Source organism: Ornithodoros turicata, unplaced genomic scaffold, assembly GCF_037126465.1.
Source record: "Ornithodoros turicata isolate Travis unplaced genomic scaffold, ASM3712646v1 ctg00000864.1, whole genome shotgun sequence".
Taxonomy (NCBI): domain Eukaryota; kingdom Metazoa; phylum Arthropoda; class Arachnida; order Ixodida; family Argasidae; genus Ornithodoros; species Ornithodoros turicata.
In genome coordinates, this window is record NW_026999408.1 from 747 (window position 1) to 23,367 (window position 22,621).

At 44.5% G+C, this 22,621-nt stretch overlaps 2 protein-coding genes across 2 annotated transcripts; one reads left to right on the forward strand and one right to left on the reverse strand.

Annotated features, from left to right (window-relative positions):
• Window positions 1-2,980: 2,980 nt before the first annotated feature.
• Window positions 2,981-9,887, forward strand: LOC135375457 (cysteine dioxygenase type 1-like; the record flags this gene model as incomplete). Its single annotated transcript, XM_064608150.1, has 3 exons — window positions 2,981-3,101; window positions 7,099-7,268; window positions 9,749-9,887. Coding segments are annotated over 3 exons (330 nt in total), but the record flags the coding sequence as incomplete, so codon positions are not given.
• A 975-nt stretch (window positions 9,888-10,862) lies between these two features.
• LOC135375481 (FAST kinase domain-containing protein 1, mitochondrial-like) lies at window positions 10,863-22,383 on the reverse strand. The gene is made up of 9 exons (XM_064608179.1): window positions 22,282-22,383; window positions 19,457-20,832; window positions 17,871-18,110; window positions 17,307-17,443; window positions 16,014-16,145; window positions 14,243-14,356; window positions 14,029-14,164; window positions 11,504-11,618; window positions 10,863-10,952 (listed from the first exon to the last, which is right to left on the reverse strand). The coding sequence occupies exons 1-9, from the start codon at window positions 22,381-22,383 to the stop codon at window positions 10,863-10,865; spliced, it is 2,442 nt and encodes an 813-aa protein (XP_064464249.1).
• Window positions 22,384-22,621: the final 238 nt, after the last annotated feature.

A 22,621-nucleotide genomic window follows, 5' to 3' on the forward strand; every position in this document is an offset into this window, starting at 1 on the left:
TGGGTACTTTCTTGTTTATGCACACATAACGATAATCTCGGCAAGTCAACAGTGACAACTCGTGACGCTTATCACAATGCAATAACAACACGTTGCTACCGTATGTGCCGCAGTTTGTGCCCAAGTGCTTACGTGCGGTTCGCCAATAGACCACACTCGCGGGAGGTCACGTCACATCAAGATATCATGTGATTGGGAAAGAGTGGATCGTTGGCAAAACAAGCGCACGTTGGTGTTGCCATCGTGTACCCTCGTGATTTTCGCGTTTGGTGAGGTCAGGTGAGGTCAAGGTGGTATCTGCCCCCGCACGTGAAGTTTTCCTCCTTCGCGCATTGGCATCCATAATCGGAAACAACCTCAAAACAATGCACGTGATCGCGGGCTGCCAACGCACGTGGCCTTCTTGTGTCAACGACGGGTAGCGACACCTGGCGTTGTGACCTGGGGGCGTGACGTTTGTGACGCTCTCAGAAAGCAACCCCTAGCGAGAAAAAGGAAAAGCCTGACGAAGTCCTGACAGAGGAGAACTCAGGTGTGCCCATGGTGGCCTGCTTTTCTACGAATGTTCCAGGCAAGCTAAAGGCTTGTGCGCGTGGAGCGCACGTCGCGAGAATGATACAGGGAACATTGTGTGCTTCTGCTCGACTGTGAAACTGAGCCTATTAAATTTTGGATACAAAAACAGCGTCGCTTACATGGAGTCACCGCGATACGCATTTTATCTGCGTGAAACAGTGGCCCGATGGGCATCGCAGGCGAAGTAGATGTCTCCTACTAATGCGACTATACGAGCGGTAGGATATGAAGTGCTCTATACAGGGTGTTCCACCTAAGGTGATAAAAAAAATTATAACTGGCGGCGTACTCGCCGGAGGATTGTCGTACTTTCGGCATTTACCTTCTGAAAACTTTTTGCCATCATTGAGGAAGGCTTTGGACAATTTTTAATTGCGGGAAATTTATTATTATTTTTTCAATTGAACTTTGAAAATTGCCAAGCGAACCTCACTTTTTTTTAAACAGAAATATGATGTCCTCCATGGATAACCGCAGACCCAACAAAAACTATGCACAGTATCGCGACAGAAATAGTCGAAAAAAATTATTAAAAATTACGCTTTACCCCCGCCTGGCTTGATTTTCGCAGAGAAGCGCGCGCGAAATCTGCGTCTAGACGAGAAAGTGTCCCCGCCTTCATTTGTCTTGGCTTCTTTGTGATAAGACGGTTGTTTTGTTTTCTTTGTGATAAGTCGGCTGTCACCAGCATCAAGGTCAACGCGGCGCAAAGAAAGGTAAAACCAAGAGGCGAGAACACTTCCTCCGCTCCCCGCAAATATCGTGCGTTTTTCTTTGCGAAAATCAAGTAGGCGGGGCTAAAGCCGAATTTTTACTAATTTTTTTAGACTATTTCTGTCGCGATACTGTGCATAGTTTTTGTTGGGTCTGCGGTTATCCTTGGAGGTCATCATATTTCTGTTAAAAAAAAAGTGAGGTTCGCTTGGCAATTTTCAAAGTTCAATTGAAAAAAAATAAATTTCGCGCAATTAAAGATTGTCCAAAGCCTTCCTCAATGGTGGCAAACGTTTGCAGAAGGTAACTGCCGAAAGTCCGACAATCCTCCGGCGAGTACGTAGTGAGTTAGAATCTGTTATCACCTTAGGTGAAACACCCTGTATATATCGTGAACACTAGCGTCCTCAGTTACGTCGTGTACTATAATCGTATTTCTCGACAGTCATTTTCCCGCGAAATGATTTTAACAGCAATATTTTTAATGATAACAGGAAAGTACCCAATGAGTGCAATTGATTGTAGCACAATTTTAGTACATATGTAACACACTTTGGCAGCCTTTACCTTACTGGACATGGATTCCATACTCATACGAACGTAATTTAGCCATTCCACCACTCGTTCTCAACTCGACAATGTTGGCTTGATGACGTCGAATTCATCAAGAAAGGATTCATTCCCTTTCGATGCACATAGTTGCCTGTACGCGCCATAAAAATTTCAATCATCACCACCTTTCAGTGCTGCACAAGCACCGGCAATACCCCACATCCTGGCAAAACCTCAGACTCCCTGCATTCTGACTCAGATGGACTCCACAGTACAACCTGATACAGCTTCATAGAAAATGCATCGCGAAATTCAAGTCCCGTGAAATATTCGCTGAACGTCCCGCCTCGCGAATTCACCGACTGCAAAAGTAACAACTTTTACGCAGTGCAATTACCGTAATTTCACGCGTATAAGCCGCACCGCAGATAAGCCGCAGGACGCGTTTTTTGGGATGGTTTGAAAATTTTCTTGCAGATAAGCCGCACCCGCAGATAAGCTGCGGGGCAATACGAGACGACTGATTTGTGCGACAAAGGAGACCATAGAGAAATCCATAAACCCTGTGGTCCATACTCCGGGATCGGCACAGTGTACAACGGAGGAGATCAGTTCTGGAGTTGTACCAAGATCGGAATGTGCCCTTGTCGGGTGTTTTTCGTGGACAGATGGGTCAGTGATCTTCCAGAAGACGTGAATCACTGTCACCACTTTCCTTAAAGCTGCTTTGGGGAATGCACCAGGAAGATTAATCTACTCGAATGTGGACCCGTCCCTGTTACGCACTGTTCGTGCATCGGCAGGGCAGTGCTGTTCCAGAGACACTGTCGGCCCTTTCGTTAAAATCGGCGTATGGGGAAAATACCAGGAAAAAGTAGTCATCAGATAAGCCGCACCGGTGGATAAGCCGCAGGGCGCCCGTGAGAAAAAAAAAATCGCGCATAAGCCGCGGCTAATACGCGTGAAAATACGGTACATCTTAGAAGTTGCACCTCTTCTAAATAAGTTTCAATGTACCAATTAGACAAATACGGCTGACTAGTATTGCACATAGCACGCTGCACTCGCAATGCAATTGCAAGAATAGAAGGTCTGTCCTTGTTGAAGTAACCTGATGAAAACTGTTTACGTATTTCAGATGCTGCAGGGTGAACTCCACGAAATCCGGTTTGCCTGGCCTAAACCTGGCGATGAAGAGAAACCCATGGAAGTCACTGGAGAAAATCCCTTGCCGCTCAACTGCGTGGCCTATATTAACGGTGGGTGAGATGGTTAAGCCCGCTTATATCGAACGACGTTATACGCGGGTCATTGTTTAAAATACATCGTACTGCCATAGCCCTCTTTGAAACTGTCCACCAATGAGGTGGTCTGCGTATTCGCTAGGGTATAACGGATCCGTGCTAACCCTTGCATCTCTAGTACCCACGTGGACGTGACTCAGCGTAATGCATGCGCCGTCGTCCTATGCAATGAAGAAAGACGCACGTTTCGTTTCGTGTGAGCGGCTGTAGCAGAATACACTTGTGCAACGGCACGTTCAGACATCAGCATCCCAAGACCGGCGTCTACTTTTCGCCCCTGCACTCTAAATCTTTTCACACCTTTAAAGGTGTAACAACGTGCATGGCGCACGCCTTTTTAGGTGTAATTTCGGTAACATCATAATGGAGCACGGTTTCGCACAAATTTTCTTTACTCGAGTGTTGTCTGTCCTCCAAAAACTCAGTCTTGCAACATCTCAACATTGTTCAACAGTATTGTAGACACTTGCGCGTGCTCGATTATCGATAGCGATGCATATATGCATTAGCTCATACCTACGATATCCAAGACATAATGAAAGCAAGATTTGCACTGACACTTGATCTTTAGTAATGCTTTCCAAATTTTGTAAAATATCATCCTGGAGATGCAATGTTACGCAACCAGGTTGAATGTTCATAGCGCACACCTTTAAAGGTGTGAAAAAGTTTACAGTGTGGGAGTAGATGCAGTTCCCTGTATCTATTATAATCGGGCTATGTGATTTCTTGAAATTAGCCATGGAATAAGGGTAGAAGTCCGCAACATAACCTTGAGGAGCATGCTTCGTCGCTTGTACACACTGATGCGGATGGAAGTGTCGATAGTTCAAACTTCGTGACAAAAGAAAAGACTATGCTAACCCTTGCGATAGATTACTATGTTGCTCCCAAAGTTCACAAAAAGAAGACATATACTCATTATTTCAATTATACCAGTGTTTGTTTCGATATACCACAGTTACCATTCAAGTAGTGTTCCAAGCATCGAATCTTTCGCAGGCCGTGTTTGCTGCGCTGAGCACTGTACTGAGAATGTTGCATGAAGTAGTTCCTTACTTCATGTAGTACTTACATGAAGTAGAGATGTTTTCACCGCACTGGTACCGCTGCAGAAGATCACACATCGCAGAGAACGGACCTTTTCAGTCTTCTACTAAATAGTGCTCTCTTATGGTGTGGAGTTCGTAAGGTATAGACACGGCATAATCAATTCGAAGTCCTCCAGTAGTCCACAACAACAGTTGATGATGACTTCTGTTGTCACATAGTTCAGTTCTTCATTAGCTGACTTCGAAGATTCGGCCATCAATGCCAGTGGTCCTTCCAATGTAGATGAGCAGACGCTTTTGTAACGCGTGTAGATCCGGCGCTCTATATCTCTAAGCTCTATATCTTGAAGCTCCCCTTGTGCGATCTCTCCCATATCTCCGAAAAGGGAAAAGGACCATGTCTATGCAAAAAGTAGAGGTGACACCATCGCTTGACTCTTCTTCGAAACAACTGAATTTTAAGCCCTGCCATGATGGGTGATGGCGTATGCAGTAAGTTTGAGAGAATAGTAACTAAAACATATTTTCGGTGGACCAGCTCGGCCGCCGTAGCGGTTAGGTTAGGATAATAGGAAGTTACCCGGGTTCGAATCCCAGTCCCGGCTGTACTGCCTGAGGTTTTTCCAGGCAGACTTTCCAGACGCATGTCGGCACAGTTCCCCCTGAAGTCGGCCCAGGGCGCATACTAACCCTCCTGTGTCCCCCACTCCTTGCTGTCCTCTCTCCATCTGACCACGTCTGTACGCCGCTCATAACCACAGTTGGTTCGCGGCGCTAACACAGAATTAAAAAAATATATATACGGGGTGCGGCACGTAAGACTGACCAGAATTTTTTTTTCTTTCGAAAGAGCAATTGAATATATCTACTCCCGATGGGGCCTACCCAAAGGCGGTGGTGTATCAGTAATTAGTGCGGCCGTTAGTTCACTTATTAATCTTCTTAATTAGTGAAAATAGGTTGACGGCGTAATTGCAGAGTTGTACAGCGCAACCCTGAGGAGTGTAGTTCGCTAGAATCGAAACCGCAGCGCTTTTCTCTGCCCTAGTAAAAATATGCGGAAATGCACAATTTTCCAGCGTTCCGCGAGGTATGCGGTCGCTTTCTCCTCTCCCCCTCTCGATGTCACCCTGAAACCAGGCTGTTCCTCAAAGCATTGGAGGGAATAGCAGGCTGACCCTCCTTCCCCCAACATCACGCCCCTCCCCTCTTGGGTGGGAAATGGGGGTCTTTCATCTGTTCATGCCGAAGAGAGCGTTGGTCGAACGTAGTGAGGGGACAGAGCAAAGAGGGGCTCGGTGTGCAGCCGCGGACCCAAGGGGGGGGGGGCGATCGCCCCCCAAAACGTCAGTTTATACATTGGATTTCCCTCTTTCCCCCTACCCCACTACGCGCTCCGACAAAGAAATCGCCCCCCCCCCCCAAACCAAGGGTCTGGATCCGCCCCTGTCGGCGTGGCACAGCAGGACCGGGGATGTGCGTCCGCTAGCGGGCAGCGAGACGAGGCATCGGCGCCGGAGTGCTCTCGTCCGGATTTATACTTGATCCCAGCGAGCGAGGCGGGCCGGTAGGGTCTTTTGAGGAATGCAAGCAGCACCGGACGGTGCTTGTCGGTAACGATGGCGAAGGGCCGACCGCAAATATATGGCCTAAAGTGGAGGACGGCCCATAGAATCGCAACGCACTCCTTTTCGGTTGTCGAGTAATTCTGCTCGACTTTCGTGAGCGTACGACTGGCGAAGCCGACGGCATGCTCCGTGGGTGCGTACGGGAGCCGTTGCGCAAGGTCCGCGCCAAGGCCATAGGCACTAGCGTTGGTATGCAGTTCGGTGGGTCCGGAGGGGTCGACGTGCCGTAAGACGGTCGCGGAGGTGAGGATGTCCTTCAACCGACGGAAGGCCGAGGTGTGGGCGGCAGACCAAAGGAAAGCGGTATCTTTGTCGAGTATATCTGTGAACGGGGCAGCAAGATCAGCAAAACCGCGGGTGAATCGGCGAAAGTAAGATCACGGTTAAGATCAAACTGTAAGGCTGTAAGCCAGCGGCGGTTAAACAGTCAAAGACGGCCTTCAGTCGTTGAGCGTGGGCACAGGGTATGTCGAGGAGTAGACGACGACGACGTCGTCGTCAAGGTAGCAGAGGTTTATTATTGGGCATATGTTCCACTGTAATCCCCGGAGCACGGAGTCCATCATCCGCTCAAACGTCGCTGGGGCATTGGTCAGTCCAAAAGACATGACTGTAAACTCCATCGGGACCATCGGGAGTGGTGAATGCGATTTTTTGTATGTCGAACGTGGTCATGGGAATTTGCCAATAGCAGAGCGAAGATCCAGGCAGGAGAAGTACGTGCTTCCATGGAGGGCGTCCAAGGCGTCAATCCGAGACATGAGGTAGACAACGCGTGGAGTGATTTTGTTAAGACGACGGTAGTCTACGCGGAAGCGAATAGAGCCATCCTTCTTAGTGACGACCACAACAGGGGACGCCCATGGACTGGAGGAAGGGCGCACGATGCCCCTGGACAACATATTGTCGACACACGACAGGGTCTATGTCTGAGAGGTCGGGAGTCACAGTGTCGATAGGGTGAGAAACGCCTTTGGCGGCGCCCAGCGTGGGCGTCAGCCCAGCTGAAATCAAATAGACAGACGTACTCCCGCAGCAAGGCGAGCAAGGGAGGTCGGTTCAATGGCTCAAGGTGTGCCCATTGTTAGTTGCATGACATGAATCTCTGTGACAAACTCGGACATAACAAGATATATCGCTGCAAGAACGAGTGCAATTTTCCTTGGTGGTTCAGTGCGCCTCGTTACTTCCTGCAATATATTTCGAGAAAATAAGATGAGCGATGCGGGGATCAAAGGGCGATACCGCATCTAAACTGTTGACTCATTGCAGATTCCATGGGACTGCATCGCGTGGAGAACCGTAGCCACTCTGAGCGCGCCGTAAGCTTGCACCTGTACTGTCCGCCCTTCCAGGCTTGCCAAATGTTTGACCAACGTACAGGTCATCGCTCTAAGAGCAAGGTTACCTTCTGGAGCAAGTATGGAAAACGCACTCCTCTGGTAAGTTTTGGTTGTTGTCCTTTCGGATAAAGATCTTTATTTACATTTTTCAGTGACACCGTTATATGGGTTGCGACATTTGAATGTGGGTCATTATATCATGCACGTATTGTATTGCGCAAAGGTATACGCTCCTCAGGTAGGTTTCTGCGCAGCAGAAGAGGGCGAGGGTGTAAAATCACGTGCGCTCCTAAGCGCACCCATTCGCCAAGGCCGCTGTTGACTCCACCCAAGCAGCACAATGTACTGAAAGTCGAGTGCAATAAGGGTTGGTGGTATGTGTCTTGTCAATGTTCTTTACTTTCACGCGTCTGTTCAGGGCCTTCCATCTACCCGGCCACCCCTATCGCACTCGACTTTCAGTACATTGTGCTGCTTGGGCACGTGCGAACGGTAAGGTAAGTTAAGGTAAACGGTAAGGTGCGAACGGTAGAAAGGTAAACAGTATAGGGAATCCGCAAATAACACTGGAGCCTTACAGTTTACCAGGAACGAGCGTCATCATTGTCCGTTCGGGTGCCTCTGCCACCATATCAGGCTCCTGTTGCCTCACATTGCAAGATGCATGCTCGTACGCGTGCTGAGGCATGGTTGTCTTCGTCCCGTCGTTCACGGAAGAGCATTGTAGCTGCCATGTGACTACATTTGCCACATCTATGAGGGCACTCGCAGTTCGCCCCCTAGATAATTTTACTACCCCGCGAGACCGTAATCTGAACACAATGGGAAAAACGTTTGCAGGATGCTCACACGAACGAACTTATACCAACAGCCGAATAGTTCAAACTTCAGCAAGCATGTTGCGTTGAACTTCCGTTTGTCTTTCGCCGATAAACCAAGATAATCCCCAACGAAAAATGGGACCTTTAATACAGAAACCAGAGCTGTTTTAGCCTTCCCGGAGGCACTCTGTGCATCCAATGCTCCTTTGTTTACCTTTATGAAGCGCACACATGGTTCCTGCGGCTAATCACGAGCGTCCTAGAAACGTCACCGTTACGTCATGAGCATTGACCTCGCGGACTTGCCTAGCGTACTGAAGGGAAAATAACGATTTTTCTACGTGTCGCGGCAACAACGACACGGACTCTTGAATACACACATTCGTCGAGCTCCGTTGATGAGCGCAAGCAACGGCCATTTTGGAAAATCCCAGTGCTCCTTGCGTTCAGCTCAACGCCAACAACATTTCAATATGTAATCGGAATTTCACCGAACTGTAGGCCTAACACGAATGTTCAGAGTTCGTTGGCAATCCACTAAAGCCACGACTGCGTTGCCGGTGCATGCGTACCGCGGTTTCGCGTTTGGCTTGGGCGGACTTTAAAATGGCGGCTGCGCACAACCGCGTACTAGTTTCGGTTTCGGTTACCGAACGTGTAGCGACGGCGGCGCATTCGCAGATGAGCGTACCTCGAAAGCTCCTCGCTTCGCTTTGCAGCTGTTCTATACTATATACATGTTCGTCGCTGTTGCTGCAACATACAAATATTAGCGCGCAGCCCGCAACAGCGTTGAAAAAAGCTGCAATGATATTTTAAAAAAATTGCATATTCGAACTTTGACGAATATTCGAAAACTTCGAATATGAAACTTTCGAATATTCGCACGCCTCTAATAATGACTTGTATTTGTTTCACTAAAATCCCGCGAGCCCTTACGCTCTGAATACAGTCTCTGTTCGAAATATCGGCAGCTGTCATCCTGAGGCACTTTCCCTTTATCATTCATAACGTGTTTTACATGCCTTTCAATTCAGTTTAGTTGTAACTGTGATTGCCCTTTAAGCCTGAACTCAGGACATATCACTAACCTTGCCCACATGAAGCAACAAAGGGCTGCCACGTGTGGTGGTACCTGTGCTTGCAGATCACTATGATGTCATTGTTCATTGTGGTTCAAGAAACCGGTTACATGTATAACAATTCCAACTCTGGGATTAACAAAAGCGAAATGGTGCTGACAAGCTGGTGCACGACTGCAAAGTAAACCCGAGACGTGGGATTGCTGTTTCACATGGATCAAGTATTTGCCTCTGTTCTATTATGTCAGGGGGCAGAATGCTTACCAGAGCATTTGTGTGATGGGCCAGGTCCGCTGGTCTATTCCATGTCACGTTACTGTTTATAAAAATGTGCTGCACATTGTGTTGAACATTGCAACCTACTGTGTTGCACATTGTGACCTACTGTAGCATTGCACTGTACAAGTGCCGTACACGACAGCTCATCTGGAAGTTTCAGATGCTCGCATAATGATACGACGGGCAAGGTTTATCTTTCCTATGCATGATTCATGCCGTGTACCTGACTAAAAGTTGGGTATGAGGCTAGTCACAAAAAAAAAAAAATGATATAGGAAAATGCCTTATGAATAAGCCTTAGAAACACCGAACATTAAAAGAATATAAGACAAGAAGATTGCTCTCATCCCACAATTCTATTAATGCAGCATTTCTTTTTTTCTTTCTTTTTTTGCAGGTTGCTCCATCTGAACCAGTACAATATGAAAATAACTGAGTGGACCACAAAGATGAAGACTCTGGCATATGCAGATGTACATATGCAGTCGATGTGACCAAACACACAGCTGCAGCGGTATTCCAAGCACATGACATTCCTAACCAGGCCAGTAAACACCCGTGTACAAAAATTATTTTTTGCAGTAAAAATCCTTCAGTAAATCCTGCAGTGTCTTCTCTGAATAACCGGATACATACACTCAAGCCATATGTCATGTCATGTCATGTGTTTTCATAACTTATTGTGACCTTTCAGAGCCCAGCCCTTTGTTGCCACAAAAGGGCAGTGCAGGCTTAGTGTTTTGTCCTTCCTCCAGCTCCTATGCTTCATTGCCTGAGCTATAGCTACTAGATGATATCTGCACCTTCTTGAACATGCATTTGGTGTGTGGTCGGCTCCCTGTGAACATTAGCTGCTTTCGCATATAAGTGACCTTGGGGTTCACCAAACTCCTGGTATTTCTTCAATTTGGGCTCTGGTGATTTGACGTAATTCTGTAGTCTCGTCTGGATCAAGTTCATGAAAGATAACTAAGACCCCTGGTTTTTTGCTGCGGAAAATTCAAAATTCTGCGGCACCGATTTTCTGCGGCAAGCAGTGAACGGCTGCTTGGAGTGGGAAACATTTTATTTTCTTGGATAATGTGGGAACAAAAATATGTTATAAAATTACGGATTGAAAGCACTGTTGTGGCTCAGCGTTACATACATGATATCTTGTGTTCTCCTCTGACAAAGACAAAGGTCCGTCACCTACAACCATTTTGTACCTGCTGAAAGGTTTTCCAGCATATACAGAGTTTATAATAGGAACTTTATAGGAAAATTACAGGAAGGATTCCTAGGAAGGATTCGAAGGATAGGAAGGATTCGATGAGTTCTGGATTTTGCGATGATTCGCAGAATCGCGGAAAACCCGGGGACTTAAAGATAACATCCGTGTCAAAATCAAACTGGGAGAAATAGGAATAAATGCTCCAGGGGATCTTTGGCAATGCTGTATTTACAGATGCTCGACATTATTACACCTATTTCCTTCCAAAATACCTATCTAACTACAATTGGAACATGTTCTATGTGGGTGCAAATATCTTGGCTTGCAAGTACGCTGCACGAGAATGGCGGTCTGACAATCTCATTGAATTCCATTCAAAGAAAGGCACCTGCAAAGCAAAAGTGGAAACCATGCTGGAATATGTGACACCACATTAACCATTTACCATAACCTCCAGTACCAAGGGAAGTCATTCATTACATTGACAGTGTTAAAGGTGTATGTCAGAAATGCTAATACAGTCGAAACTCGTTAATATGACCACAGCCGTCACCGCAGATTTTACCAGGCATTGTCATAAAAATGGCCATAAAGCGGGGATGTCATATTAACGAGTGTCATATTAACAAGGTTCGATTTTATAAGCATTCCATGTGATTGCCCTTGCCACATTTGAACAATAAAAACTACCCACAAAATTAGAAGAAAGTTGGGGTAGTTTGAAATTGAACACTTTTGTGATGACAGCATGTTGATCTGTGCATGACTAGTGGAAGTTTCTCATGCCATCCTTATTACAACTAGCAATGTGTTGCAGATAGGTAATTAAAAATTGGACCGAATGTTTTAAACGCCAAGCAGACATGAAAAGGAGTGGATCTCACATTAAACAAGTTTCATGAACGTAACTTATGTGCTTGTGACCATTAATACTTTCACCTGAACGAGCTTGTAGCCCAAGATTTCCAAGTGGCGGTTTTTCAGAAGTTGGTACCCAGCCATATGAGGGACATTATCACAGAAACTGGGTTCCCTGAGGACATCAATGGCAACCCTGCAACAGAAAATACAGAGTGGCCTATCTTTCAGATAATCAGCAAGGAAGATACATAATTCACTGCTACTACACACAGCTAATTTCGACCAAACAAAATTAGGGAAATGCCAATCGTGAAATGTGCTGTGCTTTGATGTGATCCAGCAATATATTTTTTTTCTAACCGTTTGTTAATATCCATGTTAACCTTGAAATTTACACATTTGTACCTCGTTTATTTCATCAAACTCTTAATTCATCACTAACAATGTGGTTCATGCAGTATGGCTTTGGTTGCCCATGTGCCAATTAACATCAGACATCGTCACCACAACATATTTTCGCTTCGTATCGCTGAACAATTAAATTTGCGCACACGTTCTGAAACATTGAATTGCCCAACTTGATGGTATGGGCTACACCTGCTGCTGCTGCCTATCCTGTTACAAGATAAGTTCTCGTTTGACATGCTCTGCTCATGCTGCGATTGTAACCACCAACGTCCTCACAAAGTGACAAGAAACAGAAAATGTACGATGAAAGATTGTTCCATTAAGCTCCAAAATCTATTTGCGTATCTTTTTCTTGACATATGTCTCATACATTTTCTAACCCTGTGTGTTGTGGGGTTTTCTCCTACAGGTTAAAAAATTTACAATGTGAATATAGTCGCCGTCCAATTTTTCGGACGCGGCGGGGATCGCGCAAAAGTCCGAATAATCGAGCTGTCCGAAAATACGAATTTCGCTTCGAAAGTCAACTTTATTTAGCGCTAGTAGGCCTGAAAAAGTTTTTCGAATGCTTTCTCGATAGGCAGTCTTCCATTTTCCGCCTGATAACATCGGCTTCTTTTTCCCGAAGTGACATTTCGTCACTGTATACGGACTAAAGCTCCGCAACGGAATTCATTAGTTCCGAGTTTGACGGCTGCGCTGAGAGACTGCAAGGCGTCGATGTCCCGAACACGGTCAGGGAACTTTTGGCAACACTAGGTTTCACCATTACGCAAGTCGGCTTCACCTAACGCCTGCGTGCTTTAGGTGAAGCTCTCTTTACGACACTGTCGCCCGACTTGCAGGTGGACAGCACGTGCTGGGCCTTCACCAATTTCGGCACCGTTTCGGCAGTCCTGCTTCACTCAGAGTAATGGAAAATGAACAGTCACTGCCCATTTTCTTGCCTGAGTTTTTATATGCGGACTAGTTCTTGTCACACGAATTTCGGATGATAGGACTATTTTCCGGCGTCCCGAGAGATTCGTACGATCGAGATTCTACTGATGACGACAATTCGGCGTGATGACAGTTCCTGCATCTGGGATGAAGTGAACGGCCGACACGAGCGAAACTTGCGGACACGATCGCTACTGGTGCAGCGATTTCCAGCTTCCCGATGTGGAAAGGGGGAGATGGTCCCTCTTTGACCTATTTCACTCCTTATTCCAGGTCCAGTTAAAGTGGGTCATAACTCATAAGGAAGAAATATAAGTAATGCGCAGTTCCTTGACCTCCGCATTGCGCCATACGCACGTAGTGAGCTGGCGACCGTTTGGGACGCTCGCTTGCTGGGCATACAGACTCCGAAATATCGAGCGACGGAGCTGTACGCGCGTCCCAAATTTTTTGGACGTTGTTATACATTAACTGTATGGGGACCGTTCCGCGAACTCGTCCAAATAATCGAGCAGGTCCAAATAATCGGTCGCCGACTGTACATTGCAAATTACAGTATAAACATGTGCATTCATAATTCACACGCTTTTTCACTGTTGCTCTTTGAACGCTTATGCGGCGGTGAAACACCCCAGCCACCACCAAAATAAAGTACAGCTTTTTTGAAAACTTGTGATGCACGCACTTTCTGTAGACGCATACAGGCAGTGATGGCCACTAACTACTTCTACAGTAGTTTAATTATAACTACTAACTACTTCGTGATGGAGTAGTTTAATTACTTTTCAGGGGAGGTAGTTAAGACTACTTCTTTAACTACTGCAATGGATTTTAACTGCATCTATAACTACTTAAAGTTGTCCATCAACACCAATCCCATTCTATATAATGTTCTTGGACACTTAAAATATGTATCACAAGCAGTGATAAAAGTGAAGATTTAGTACACGTGCACACTGCACCTCCGTTCTCATCAAACAAGTAGCTCAAGGTAAAAGTCGGAAGCACAGTAGTCCCGTAAGGCTTGCGGCAAAATCGGAAGTAGTTCGCGCCTGCAGTAACCTAACTACCGTAGTTAACTACTCGAACTAGTAGTTGCACACTACAGTTCTGCAAGTAGCTGATAACTACTTTTTAACTACAATCAGGTAGTTTAACTACATGCACTGCATACAGGGTCATACTCTTGCCAGACCATACATGGAGGTGTACCAGCAGAACAACTTGCAAACTTGGCAGAACTTTGTAAAATCTACCTTTGATATTCTGGAGGCAGGCTGCTAGAGATCTTTGCGTGACGCTCATCCAGGGCTGGATCGCAGCCCCAGAGAACACTTCCATAATCTGAGCAAGGTACGGGTCGACCATTGTTGTCCAGGACACATTCGAAACCTACGCGCAGATTTTAAAAAAAAATTTACAAAGTTTTGACCAACAGCCCCTGGCAGACAATGAAGATGATATACCTACTTATGTGGTAGTAATATGGCGTGTAGACATGACAACGAACATGGTCCATGCCGGAAAGCAGATGTACGAGCACTTCTAGCACTTCTCTTTGTATGGGCTGCAACCTGTGAGACACTGTTTCACACCTTCATCACATTCAAAATTCCTTCTAGGCAATTTTTTTTTGTGTAAATATGGCACACTGGAATATATGAATAAGAATCTGAATTGTTGAAGGATGTGAAAGAAAAAAAGTACAAATACAGTAACAAAATTTGTCTGGACGTTTCGACGTCTATGCAGACGTCGTCATCAGCTGATGATGACGTCTGCATAGACGTCGAAACGTCCAGACAAATTTTGTTATGTAAGCCAGTGCTATCCTTCTATTAAATCTGAATTGTTGAAGGAGGTGAAAGAAAAAAGAACACAGAAAGTTCATAAGAATGAAACTTGGAAAAAAAAAAGTGTGAAGATGGAGTCTCTTGCAGTGTCACATACACCATAAGCCTTATGGCAGTTGCAAAATGATTCTGGACACATTTAGGAGCCGTAGTTGCTAGCTAGGTGCAGCAAGCAAGATTAGTTGTTATCAATATCGTTTATCTGTTATCTGTAAACTGTGTCTTGCATAGTTCTGAAGTTTCCATGTAAGCATATAGACTTTTTTTTTTGTAAATGTGGCACACTGGAATATATGAATAAGAATCTGAATTGTTGAAGCTAGACCAGAAGCCAGGAGTCATGTTTAATAGAAGGATAGCACTGGCTTACATAACAAATAAAGTAACAAAATTTGTCTGGATGTTTCGACGTCTATGCAGACGTCGTCATCAGCTGATGATGACGTCTGCATAGACGTCGAAACGTCCAGACAAATTGTGTTACTTTATTTGTTATGTAAGCCAGTGCTATCCTTCTATTAAATCTGAATTGTTGAAGGAGGTGAAAGAAAAAAGAACACACAGTTCATAAGAATGAAACTGGAAAAAAAAAAGTGTGAAGATGGAGTCTCTTGCAGTGTCACATACACCATAAGCCTTGTGGCAGTTGCAAAATGATTCTAGACACATCTAGGAGCCGTAGGTGCTCAAGTTAGGTGCAGTGAGCAAGATTAGTTGTTATCAATATCGTTTATCTGTTATCTGTAAACTGTGTCTTGCACAGTTCTGAAGTTCCCATGTAAGCATAGACTTTTTTTTTTTGTAAATGTGGCACACTGGAATATATGAATAAGAATCTGAATTGTTGAAGCTAGACCAGAAGCCAGGAGTCATGTTTAATAGAAGGATAGCACTGGCTTACATAACAAATAAAGTAACAAAATTTGTCTGGACGTTTCGACGTCTATGCAGACGTCGTCTATGCAGACGTCGTCATCAGCTGATGATGACGTCTGCATAGACGTCGAAACGTCCAGACAAATTTTGTTACTTTATTTGTTATGTAAGCCAGTGCTATCCTTCTATTAAATCTGAATTGTTGAAGGAGGTGAAAGAAAAAAGAACACAGAAAGTTCATAAGAATGAAACTGGGAAAAAAAAAAGTGTGAAGTCTCTTGCAGTGTCACATACACCATAAGCCTTATGGCAGTTGCAAAATAATTCTGGACACATTTAGGAGCCGTAGCTGCTCAAGCTAGGTGCAGCGAGCAAGATTAGTTGTTATCAATATCGTTTATCTGTTATCTCGAAACTGTGTCTTGCGTAGTTTGAAGTTTGCATGTAAGCGTAGACTTGGCTGAAAGTGATTTCAACATGGTGTGTAAAATTAATTGTCAGTAGTTGCTTACCAGTTGCAATGTGGTTTTGGTAGTAATGCTGGTGGAACCACGGGACACCTTCCTCTGGAAAGTCTAGGCACACAATGCGGTTCAACGTAGACAGCAACTCTCGTAGCTGATGCCTGGACAATGCACTGAGCCCTGTTACGATCAAAGATCAAAGTTTTTACACTTGTAACGAAATACCGCAGCAGACACGGTTGCCAACAGATCTTTAGGAGCTCCAGTAGCCATCAGATTGGTCCAAATTAGCAAGCAACTGTGAAACTTTTTCAAACACTTTTTTCAAAAGCCTATTTATTCAACATAGCTAAACGAATTTGAAAAGCTGTCAATGTATGTATGCCCTGCCACAAACAAACGTAAGAAAATGCGCGAGATAAATTTGTGTCAGTGTAGCTTGATGAAGTGCCTAATGCCCAGTAGCTCAATGTCCTGCTGTGCAATCGTCGTTTTGCAAGTTCATCGTGTTAGTCAGACAACTGAAGGTTCTGCTGATGCAGTTGTACGTATTGTTGGCTCACCCAAGGACATTGTTGACGTGATTGCCTATGCCACAGATGTGTCAACTATAAACACGGTGATAGTGTTGAGTTAATATCGCACCCACACCCACATCCTGCATGACAAATGCAGTAGCATCCTCCTCGCTTGATGCTGACGAGGATATGTCAACCTACACTGCCAGTATTTTGAGACCAATTGGCACTACATGTCTGAAATGGGACATTTGAGCAGACATGTGCAAGTTCATCCTCTGCCTAAACGAAAGCATCTGTGCATTGCACTGCATATGCAAACTCTAGCAGTCCGTAAAAAAAAAAATTGTAATTGTAAAAAAATCGACTCAACGGAGGGTTTGGTGGTGCCAACAGTGCAGTCAGAAAAATCGAAAGTTCAGATTTTTGTAGTCAATAAAAATCAACAGACAACTATACTTTCGCTGTTTGTTGAAGGTGGCATGGACAACTTAACATTTTGTGATGCAAATATTGGTTGAGAGACGTTTTTTTTCAAATCACATTTCTGTTATGTCATCCCTAAAAATAATTGTGAAACATTCTACGTGAAAATACATTGATTCAACAGAGGGTTTGGTGGTGCCAACAGTGCAGCCAGAAGAATCAAGAGTTCAGATTCTTGTAGTCAACAAAAATCAACAGACAACTATACTTTCGCTGTTTGTTGTAGGTGGCATGGCCAACTAAACATTTTGTCATGCAAATATTGGTTGAGAGACGTTTTTTTTTTTTTTTTTCAAATCGCACGTCTGTTATTTGATATTATTCTTGTGCTTCTCACCCGCAAGCTGCTTGTCCAACCGATCCATGAATGCTACTGAGAAGATGTGCTTGATGAGGGCACTGCCTAAACTTTGGAAAAACCCTAGAGCAATCGCAGCTTGCAGCAGCACAGTTTCCTGCATGTCATCAAAATTCCTGCAAGTTTAAAGAGATTTCAGCGTATCATTCCTCCAAAACAGCAAATCATTAGGGCTGTGCAAATATTGCAATTTTTGGAATACCAGCACAAATAATGCAATATTTAATTTGAATTCTGAACCATATTTCGAATTCTATGCTTGAATTTTGAATCTAAGCAAAGTATTTTCCGAACTAAATACTACACCTGAACAGTAGGCTGCGGGTCTGAAAACTTCACAACAGAAGGAATACAGCAAAGTGCGTGCTGCTTCATGCGAAGATCAGTGTGCATGTATCACATGCATATATTCTCTATATGCTCTACATTCACTTCGTTTTCACTTCGGCTATATAATACTCACGTAAGTTTTCAAATAACTATTCGCACAGCCCTACGAATCATTTGAAAATCTCGTTGAGCCGACATTCCATATGCCGTTACCTAAGCAGCTGTTCATTGGCAGTCGATGCTACAGCATCCAGCCTGTGTGGGGCATAGCCACTTTGGAAGCAGGCAAATAACAGATTAGAGATTCCTACAGGTCCCAGGAGGTTTTCCTCTTCCAGCACACGCAGCACAAGTGCATCGTAAACATCAGGCAGCCAAAATCGCTCTGCAGCCATCAGCTTACAGAAAATGCCTACACTGTTTGGAGGTGCCTGGTTGACCTGAGCTCTGTAGCTAAAAAAAAGAAAAAAAAAGAAAGGTGCATCCTCCGTCAGTATTTTGTCTAAAGGTTTGTATTCTGACACTAACTACGTACAGTGTGTCCAACGAGAGGACGTCATTTAATTCTTAAAAATAGATTTCACTACATAAAAATTTTAATGAAAAAAAGGTTTTGCCACATATTAATTAAGCTAATTTTGTCAACTGGACCTACAAATTAGACAAGCTAAGGTGGTTTTTTGTTTTTTTTCACGAATGCGGAAGCCTATGGCCATAACACACTTCCAATCAAAATCACTGCGTTTTTCGCAAGATTTCACCAATAATTTGGCAGTCATAAAATCAGTCAGCGCGGAGCGTGCTCACTGAATTTTTCATGTTTGCTCCGTCCAGATACCCTCCTTGCTATGCAAGAAAACAAACCACACCACAGTCACACTATTCACCCTTATGAACGTGTCTGTTGTCAGTCGCCAGCCACTGATAATGATGGGTTGCACAATGATCTGTATAAAACATACAACTGTGTCGCTCTTTCCACTTCGCCTCCACAAAGGCAGAGCCAACAGATCTGCAAACGCAAACTTCACCGAGCATGCTTCATCAAGCGATGGATTTTCCACTGTCAAATTTTTGTAAAAATCTTGCGAAAAACCCCTCGATTTTGACTGGAGCAGTGTGTTATGGCATAGGTTTCCAAATCCACGAATAAAAATGATTTTTTTGTTCGGCCAATTTCGAAGTTCAATTAACAAAATTAGCTTAATTAATGTGTTGCAAAAACGTTTGAGTGCATTCCAAGTAGTAGTTTCATATCTGTCTGTAGCAAAAAAACTATTCTTAAGGATTAAATAACATCCTCTCACTGGACACCCTGTATAGAAAGCAATCAGATCATGGTCACAGATAAGTTCTACATTAAAAAGTTTTTGAAACTGTTTCAATCAAACCAAACTCTGAGGAGGTGTCTTACAGTTAGTCACTAAATGACCTGCTGGAAGTTACAACCATAGGTGCTCAAATAATCAGCGAGACGTTACAAATAAAACGTAGTCCCGAAAGGCTATTCAGAATGTTCTGTGACCTTCCAAGAAATACTAATCTCCTTTCCTATGTAATGTAATTATTTTTTGATGCATTTTCAATAGTTTTGCAGACACCACTGTTACATCAAAAGGTAACTGTATCTTGAGGTTATTTACAGCTTAGTCACTATACTGGCAAGGAGCTTCATAACTTAACACCACACATGTCACCTGACAAAAATAGAAAGAAAGAAAGAAAGAACGAAAGAAGGAAGGAAAGAAAGAGAGAAAGAAGAAAAGAATGAATGAAAGAGTGAAAGAATGAAAGATTACCTATTTATTATGCCTTCCTTCAACCCTCCAGTAGCAGAAAGCAGTTTTTCTGTCATCATTAGAATATTAATTTCCTTCCACGATTCTGTGGTAGACACTCTCCTCCTAAACTCCTTGTGCAGTGACTCCTCGAGCGTCCCGCACGTCCTTTGCTTCGACAAGTAGATTCCGCGTGCAACGTCCCGAAGTAGGAGGGGCGTCAGCTGCGGAAGCATCGACACCACGTGTGCCGCGTGTTCCGAGCTTAGACGTCCGAAAGCCGAAACGAATAGCGTTGCCAGAGATACCGTCCTCGGATAAAAGCAACGAGAGTCTAACTGCGACAAACTCCACTTCAGACCTTCTTCCTCGAACCTTTTGTGTCGAAACCCGGTCTTTGCGAAACAGACGACGTAGCCTCGAATGATAGTCTGAGCGCTCCGTGACGAAGCTAGTACTGCTGCCACCTTTTCCCAGAACAGGGTCAAAACTGCCTTGTCTTCCACCGGTAACAGTAAAACGACGTCCAGGAGCTTGGTCAAATCCCACTCGTCCGCAGCGTTTTCTAGCAGTGGTAGCAGGCATTCCTCCACTTGTTTTACGGCGGAGTAGGAACTTATGGCGAGGCATCTCGCCAGCGAAGCCGACGGTTCCTCGAAAAACAACGTTTTCGCGCGCTCGCGGATGAGACTCAGCGTGTCGGGCACGTCGTCCCCTCGTAAGATGAAATTGCTTGCCAGCGAACTCAGGTCCTGGCTGTCGAACCTCGAAATCGCGGGGTTGATCAACGAAAGTAACCTGCACATGTACGAGCGACTCTTGCTGCTGCTTTGCCTCTTGGCGAGCACTGGAAGACAGCGCAGAACGGTGTGAAAATCTGAGACCGGCGTTAGAACGTCTAACGTTTTCTTGCCGAATGCGTCGACGAAATCGGGCGAGGCAAGCCGAGAGACCCTCAGCAGGGAGATGGCTGCGCACTTAACATCTTCATCCGTGTAGCATCGTGGAAGAAGCGCTTGGAGACGCTCCATCGCTTTACATTGATACGAAAGGCTGACGTTGCTGGACTGGTCCAGGCTGACTAGGAACCGTGACAGACTCTGCAAGTCAAAGTTTCTGCAACGTTGCGATGCTTCCTGTATTAGTGCGTTGTACGCTGCAGTATGTGATGTGACACACAACCGTTTCAGAGCCACCAGAACAGCAGTTAAAGCAGTGTCGGCGAGCACTCGTCGGTTGTGCGCTACTTGTGACACGATGCTCTCGAAGCCTACGAGGGCAGCAGGGTCGAACACTGTGCGGCTTGGAGATATCTTTTTGACGTCCCAGAGACAGATGATGGCTTGAGCTGCATGCTGGGGTGACAGGTTCTGTTCCGTGCTGCACTGGAGTATCTCCTATAACATTTTTGGGGCATTTCTGTGATGTCTTTGATGTTGCGCGTATTGTTAAAAACAGGAACTAAATGCAAATAGTGAAACGTCAGAGCATACACCTATACAGGGTGTCGCACGAGAGAGCGACCCCTAATTATTAAAAAAAAGCTATGTGAGATAAAAATTAGAAACCTGTTGCACGACACTCGTGAAGGTTTTTGCCGTCCAAACAGGTGGTTTGCATGAGTGTACCTCATTAACTATGCTAGTTATCTTAATTGAACTCAAAATTTTGTCAAGGAAAGGTAACGTTTTCTTGTGTTAATTAGAAAGTCTGTGGCCGCCACATGCTATTCCAATCGTAATTTAAAGTTTCTTCAACTATTCACCAATTATTTGACAACCGAAAACTTGCCACCTCTGCAAGCGCGTGCCAGGTCTATCGACACTCCCACTGCACATAGAAACTGCATGAGAAAAACAGAGCAAAAAAATAAAAATAAAAATAAGGGAGGGCAGGTACTGGGTGCAATCTAGTAAACCGAATTCAACTCAACAGATAAAAGGAACCGAACAAAAATGGAGGCAGCAAAAAGGGGATGGACCTGACTTCTTGCTGTTTTCTGTGTGTTGTCCTTTCCTCCTCTCCATACTTTAGGCGGGGCAACTTGGCCGTGCACACGCCTTGACGAACGACGGTTTTTCTGGCGGTTGTTACGTGTTTTCGGGTGTCAAATTTTTGTGCAAACATTGTGAAAGATGCTATATTTGTGACTGAAATGGTGTGTTGTGGCCATGGGCTTTCTAATTAATGCAAAAAAAAGTTACCTCTCCTTGGCAAATTTTTGAGTTCAATTAAGCTGATTAGACTAATTAATGAGGTACACTCATAGAAAACACCTGTTTGGGTAGCAAAAGCTTCACACGTGTCGTCCAGAAGGTTGCGAATTTTTATCTCACGTAGTTTTTTTTTAATTAAAAATAAATTTCTAAAAAATTAAAAATATTTTTAAAATAATTAGATTTTTAAAATAATTTTAAATAGTTTTTAAAATAATTAAAAATAAATAAAAATAATTAGGGGCCACTCTCTTGTGCAACACCCCGTACTATATGACAAGTTATAGAACTAGCTTTGTAACTCGCTGATTATCCATACACCGGAAGGCATACAATATACCACAATGCAGAAACATGTTAGGTGTAAGCCCCTGTGTGTTCAAATCTCTGTCACATTTGCAATTACGATGCAAACTGAAGTTGCGGCCACATTCTTTGCCTCATTTTCCACGTTGTGAAATTGTTTATTCCAAGATGAAGGATTACCATTTGACATTTGAAGACCACTGGTAGAATTTAGAAACTTATGGCTAATCTCGCAAATATTCTTCATAACTGTACACATCCTGTACGTGAGGCAGCTGAGCAAAACACAAGTCAACTGGCAGGTCCATATCGTGTGCTTTTTACCCTGCCTAGGCAGAGGTGCTTCAACTGGAGAGGCTTTCGAGTGTATGATTTTATGCATGGGACCATGCTGGCAAGGATGATGCGCTCACCCTTTGTAGACATTCTATGTGTGCTACAGATTCTTGGTTATACAGGGTTACGTTACAACAGCTTTATGTATCATCGTCATCACCATCATCACCACACACAGGCACCCCTGTGTGCGGTGCAGAGAAAAAAAGGGAGGGGGGTGCCGCAAAACAATGGGGGCGTGGGGTGGGTCTGGATCTGGTTACCTGTTTCAAGGCTGACTATCAAGTGCTACTTGACTCACAAACACGAATCCGTAAGATTCGTGTTT

What these genes read in the sequence shown, in the direction of transcription:
- LOC135375481 (XM_064608179.1), bottom strand. Translation starts at nt 22,383, where the DNA reads ATGTCTACAAAGGGTGAGCGCATCATCCTTGCCAGCATGGTCCCATGC. An exon ending in AAGGAAGGCATAATAAATAG is followed by an intron (nt 18,111 to 19,456) that starts GTAATCTTTCAT and finishes TCTTTTTTTTAG; the next exon opens with CTACAGAGCTCAGGTCAACC. An exon ending in CTGCCTCCAGAATATCAAAG is followed by an intron (nt 11,619 to 14,028) that starts GTAGATTTTACA and finishes TTTCTGTTGCAG; the next exon opens with GGTTGCCATTGATGTCCTCA.